Below are 6,138 nucleotides of genomic sequence, written 5' to 3'. Positions count from 1 at the left end.
ATGAGTTGCGATATATCAGAGTAGTGGCTTTATCATTTTTCATAGTGGTAAATTATAATTCATGTGTATAACAGGACACATACTATAAGCATTTGACATGTTTTCAAATGGATTAAAACCATCAATAGCCAACCCTAAGTGAATATTTCGTGGATCACTAGCAAATATTTCATATGAAGTGTCAAATTCTTTACATAATTCACTATCTGCTGGGTGTCTTAATATATCATCTGTTTAAATCCTTTTTTCTTTGTATCATCTCATATTTTTTGCTGTATGTTTGACAATAAACAATTGCTTAAGTCTAGACTTCAAAGGAAAATATTGAAGAATTTTCTGAGCATTCTTTTTCTTATTCATCCCAACATGCTTGTACCTGGGTTCCTTGCATACTGGACATATATCTTTATTCTCATGCTCACCTCCAAAGTAATATATAATCTTCTTACATGCATGTATCTTTTCATTTGTCAATCCTAACTCTTTTAACATTTTTTTTCCGTAATGAGAGTTTGAAATTGCATTCAGTTTGGGAAATAACTCTTGCAATAACTGAAATAGCATATCAAAAGATTTATTGCTCCATCCATTTAACACCTTCATATGCATTAACTTGACCAAAAAAACTGAATGCAGAAAAATTAGTAGTGTGATACAACTCTTTTTGTGTTTTTTAAAACATTGAGGTATAACTTCATCTAATATTATCTGAATTAATATCATCTAACCAATGTCTACTAGTATTAATATTTTCTATATTTCTTAAATCAGTAAACATATATTCAAAAGCATATTCTTCAAAACCACAATCATGTTCCTCTTTATTGACAATATTTATATTAATAGATGATGTAGCAGCTTCTCCGTGAACGTTCCAAATTTTGTATAATTAATCAAATCCCCACTTATAAAGATGTCCTTAAGCATAATCCAACTCATATTTAAACAAATTGTCACACCTTTGGCATGGACAACGAATTTTTGATAAATTCAAACTTATTATATAATCCTTTGCCACCTTTAAAAACTATTTATACCCATTTATATATTCAGATTCAATCCAATTCTCAATCATTATTCAACTTTTATCCATATTTATAACCTAATTAAACATATAAAAAAATTCATATTATTCAATAAAATAATCCTAAAATTAACTAATAACATCAACTCTTTTTGTGCTTTTTAAAACATTGAGGTATAACTTCCTCTAATATTATCTGAATTAATATCATCTACTCGTATTGATATTTCTGTATTTCTTAAATCAGTAAACATATCTTCAAAATCATCTTCTTCAAAATCACAATCATGTTCCTCTTTATTGACAATATTTATACGATGATGTAGCAGCTTCTCCGTGAAAGTTCCAAACTTTGTATAATTTATCAAATCCCCACCTATAAAGATGTCTTCGAGCATAATCCAACTCATATTTAAACAAATTGCCACACCTTCGGCATGGACAACGAATTTTTGGTAAATTCAAACTTATCATATAATCCTTTGTCACCTTTAAAAACTAATTTAACTCATTTATATATTTAGATTTAATCCGATTCTCAATCATTATTCAACTTTTATCCATATTTATAACCTAATTAAACATATAAAAAAAATTCATATTATTCAATAAAATAATCTATAAAGATGTCCTCGAGCATAATCCAACTCATATTTAAACAAATTGCTACACCTTCGGCGGCATGGACAACGAATTTTTGATAAATTCAAACTTATCATATAATCCTTTGCCACCTTTAAAAACTGATTTAACCCATTTATATATTCAGACTCAATCCGATTCTCAATCATTATTCAACTTTTATCCATATTTATAACCTAATTAAACATATAAAAAATTTCATATTATTCAATAAAATAATCCTAAAATTAACTAACATCAAAATAATCCTAAAATTATCATCTAAGCGTTGAGAGTCAACAAAGGAAAAAATAAATTAGACTTAAAGATTTGAAGTCCGAAGGTAAAAAGGGTAAAAAGGTATCACCACTTAAACCAAACACCTAAGCCAAACTGACAAAAGTGAATATGGGCACATCTAATAAAATTGGAAGAGGTACTAGTTAATAGACCAAGAGAGAGACAAAAGACTCCTAGGTTGGGATACTAAACGGATAAACAAGATAAAAAGTAACTTAAGTGATAGAAAAAATACTTGTGAAACTCCACTAAATACATACGAGAGGGCAATGTCTAGGGTTTGTAAGGCCTTAGGGAGGCTCTCTTCTACATTTGTAGACTATCCTTCTATGCATAAGCAAGCCACCAAAAATTTGGATGATTAAAATGAAATATGATTTTGTATCACACTAGGTAGTTAGTATAAATCTAGACCTCCTTAACCACATAAACAAAATTAACTTACAATAAACTTATGTTATATATCTAGAGGAAACTAATCTATCTAAAGTATTAAAAAGCAGAAGGAAGAATATGTCAACCCACAATTGATGTCAAACAGATGAAGAAGTTCACTTTCACACAAGACTCAATTGAATTTATTAAACATCACTCTTGTCATTTTCTACTTAAACTTATATAACAGTATCAATAGGGAAAAGGAGTACCGTCGAGAATCGTCGGAGCAAAAGTTGATGAGGACACTAGCACGGAGGAGAATCGTTGGAGCAAAACCACACTAGCACAGAGGAGAGAACCGCCACAGTAAGAAACGCGGAGGAGAATCGCCGCAGGAGAGCAGATCGTGACGGAGGAGAGAATCGCTGCAGCAGAGAAGATCGCGATCGAGGAGAGAAATGACGGAGGAGAAGGGCGGAATTAGGTTTTTCTGCGTATTTTTGAGACGAAACTTAAGAGATTAGCGGTGATTTTATTCGTCACGAAACTATTTGCGACGAATATATTCATTTTGTCGCTAAAGTGTGCGACGAATTGTAATAATTAGTCGCAAATACGTTTTTTAGCTACGAACTTTGATAATTCATAGCAAATAAGTTAGCGGCAAAATGAATATATTCGTCACAAATAATTTATTTTCACAGCGATTTAATATTTCGTCGCTAACACCATATTTTAGCTATGAAATATTAATTCGTCGCTAATTAATAAAACCTAAATACAAGAAATATTAAAAAATAATACTCTAAATAGTATAAAAATAAAAATTACTAAAAATAGTAAAAGAGCTCCGAAAAGGATCTAAACAGTGCAATTTGTGTCTTAAAAATTGACGGTTATGAGTTCCCCTAAATACCAAAAATATTAAAAAAAATACTCTAAATAGCATAAAAATAAAAAATATTTAAAATAGTAAAAGGACTCTGAAAAGGATTTAAACGATATAATTTGTGCTTGAAAATTGACAGCTACGGGTTCCCTTGTTACAAATGTAGATTTTTAAATTATGTGCGTATGACCAATGACAGAATCTGATTCTAAGCCCCGAGTTAAAAATAATAATCTCTGGAAGACTGAGTCCTTCCATGTTAAGATAGTTTAGAAATGTAAGGCATAGCAGATCGCAACCATCTCTTATGGATTGATTTAGAAAATCATCGATTTTAATTCGTCAACGCTCTGTGGATACCAACCAAATTTAATTTGGTCAACGATTGACTAAAATCATATTCTTTAGAAGATTGAGTCCTCCCATGTTAAGATATTATAGAAATGTAAGGCATAGCAGATCGCAACCATCTCTTATGGATTGATTATTTAGAAAACCATCGATTTTAATTCGTCAACGCTCTGTGGTACCAACCAAATTTAATTTGGTCAAGGATTGACTAAATATAAGTATACACTGAACTGATCAACGGAGAAGTTTTGAGAAGTTTATCGTTAAGTGGGAAGGGGATTTTTAAGCTTCGATGAACGGGTCAGATACGCTGTGTGTTTAATTCAAATTTTGAGTTAGATTATTCAAACGAGCATGTGTTATTTGATGCGCTTTTGTCAACTCTGTCGGATGGTGTCTAACTTCCCACGTTGTTTTTTTTTTTTACCCCTCGATTATAAGCAGTCATCATGACAAAAGGTAAATATATTCGCCTCCAATGTAAATCACGAACGACTACTAGCTTTTGGAATAGTGACTAATACATAATAGAGACATTTACCTTGACTTTGCTGAAATTCGAATCCCAGATTTCATGGTGGCAACATCTCATGTACAGCCACTAGATCATCCTGAGAGGATTACTTTTGATTATAAACAGATTCACACGTAGAGTGGTATCAAAAGGAGGCAATCAGCTGGCCTGTCATTGGTCGTGCGCCCATAATTACTTCAAAGTTGACAGCTCAATACGGGTCTGGACTCAATTGAGCCAGGTCCTAGCCCGAGTCCATCTATTTAATTTCAACAACTATCGGGTCAATTAAAAATCTCTCGGTCGGGCGATCACATTCCAATAGAGTAAAAGAGATTTGATTAATATCTATAACTCGTATTGATCTTTTTTTCTCAAGAGTTGTATATATCTAATTTTAGATGGCATTGTATGCTTATCAAAGCCAAAAGATAAAGTAATATGACTAAATTATCAATTTATTTCCTCTTTGAAATACAAAGAAACTTGTTGAACTTTGAATTTATATATATATATATATCAAAGGAAGGTTGCGTTTATCTGCATCAATTAGACAGATTGTTCTGGAGACGAACAGCTAGAATGGAGAATTCAATAAAGATTATATATATATCAAGCTTCTCAAGAATTTGGTCATCTTTTTCAACCAAAAAAGATTATAATTTTCAATTGGTTATCCTTGAATTGGATCATAGTTGATCCCAAATTGCTTAGTTGTCATTGAAGAGAGATTTTAAATAATTACGAATCAATATATTATGAGTATAGAACTTTGCCATTCAACTTCGGAGACAGTAAAATATATATATATATATATATATAATCATTTTATTCAACTTTAAATCTGTATTTATTTATCCAATATATTTTGTTGGAATATGATCATAAATCATAAACAATGACTATACGGTAATACATAAGTATGAAATTGTGAATTATTAAAAGCAAATTATCAAGTCATTTTAACGAAATGTGATGTAAGCGTCGAGCTGTCCGGTGAGGGTTGTGCTAGTGCTGCGTACTTCCGTCGTCAAGAGATAGCCTCTAGCCAACCGGAATCGTCCTGTGCCGCCGGTGATCGCCCGCTCGAACACGGTCTCGAGCGGGGCGATCGGGAATAACCCCTGCACAGCGAGGGAGCTGCCGTTGTATTTGCCGGCGGTGAACACTAGCTGGCAGTTGGTGAGGCCGGAGTTCTCAGCCAGGCTGGAGCCGACTCCCATGCCCTGATTCCGACCGATAATAGGTGAGTCGGTCTCGACCCCCAAGCGGAGAAGGTTGTCGTAGACAATGATATTGCCAAAGCCGGCACCGGAGGTGGAGCCGCGACGCTCGACAGCGTAGACGACGGTGGCATTGGGGCCGGAGCCGAGGATTCTCTCGTGGTTGTAGAAGCGCAGGTGCATGTAACCATCAGGGCTGGCGGCGGCTGCGGCCAAGATGGTGAAGAGCAGGAGGAAGGAGGAGGAGGAAGGAGATGATGCCATTTGCAAGTGCTTAATTAATTGCGAATGGATGGATAACAAATTATGTGGTGATGGACGGAACCGTAACCGAGATGCTTATATAGGCATAAACCATGCACAATTCAAGGAAAGCTTAATGGGTACAACCAGCTCGCATACGCCTCCCTCAAATATAATTCGGCAGGAACGGGTCGTGGTAGTGCAGGTCAAAAAAATGGAGTCCCGCGTCCGCATACTTGATTGGCGAAGGCGATTAATCTAAAATCCAAGTTATCAGTGATCTAATTATGGAATTAACTTCCAAAGTGATTTAAGAGAACCGATCGATCGTAGTAAGTGTGGCATTAATAGCCGCGTTTAGTAGGTGCCAGGTGTTTGGCGTCGGATACGTGTCATGAATCATGATCGTTCACTTTAATTAGGTGAAATTAATTAATTGCTACCTTTTAATTCAGCTTTAATGTTTAGTTAATTTAGAACTAGAAATTTTAATATGAACATGCCATGCACATAAGTGAAGCCTCTTTTTTTTCCCCTCAGATTTCTCATGTACCATTGACAACAATTTCACTGATTAAACGAGGACGACTCAGTA

The 6,138-nt window shown here is 34.1% G+C and overlaps 1 protein-coding gene across 1 annotated transcript; it reads right to left on the bottom strand.

The window, feature by feature from the left end:
- Positions 1 to 5,039: 5,039 nt before the first annotated feature.
- LOC121990820 (dirigent protein 22-like) lies at positions 5,040 to 5,564 on the bottom strand. Its single transcript, XM_042544886.1, has one exon. The coding sequence runs from the start codon at positions 5,562 to 5,564 to the stop codon at positions 5,040 to 5,042; it is 525 nt and encodes a 174-aa protein (XP_042400820.1).
- Between the last annotated feature and the right edge of the window lie 574 nt (positions 5,565 to 6,138).

The sequence above is a fragment of the Zingiber officinale genome, chromosome 6B (genome assembly GCF_018446385.1).
Source record: "Zingiber officinale cultivar Zhangliang chromosome 6B, Zo_v1.1, whole genome shotgun sequence".
Taxonomy (NCBI): domain Eukaryota; kingdom Viridiplantae; phylum Streptophyta; class Magnoliopsida; order Zingiberales; family Zingiberaceae; genus Zingiber; species Zingiber officinale.
This window is presented reverse-complemented; position numbering and strand designations above follow the sequence as displayed.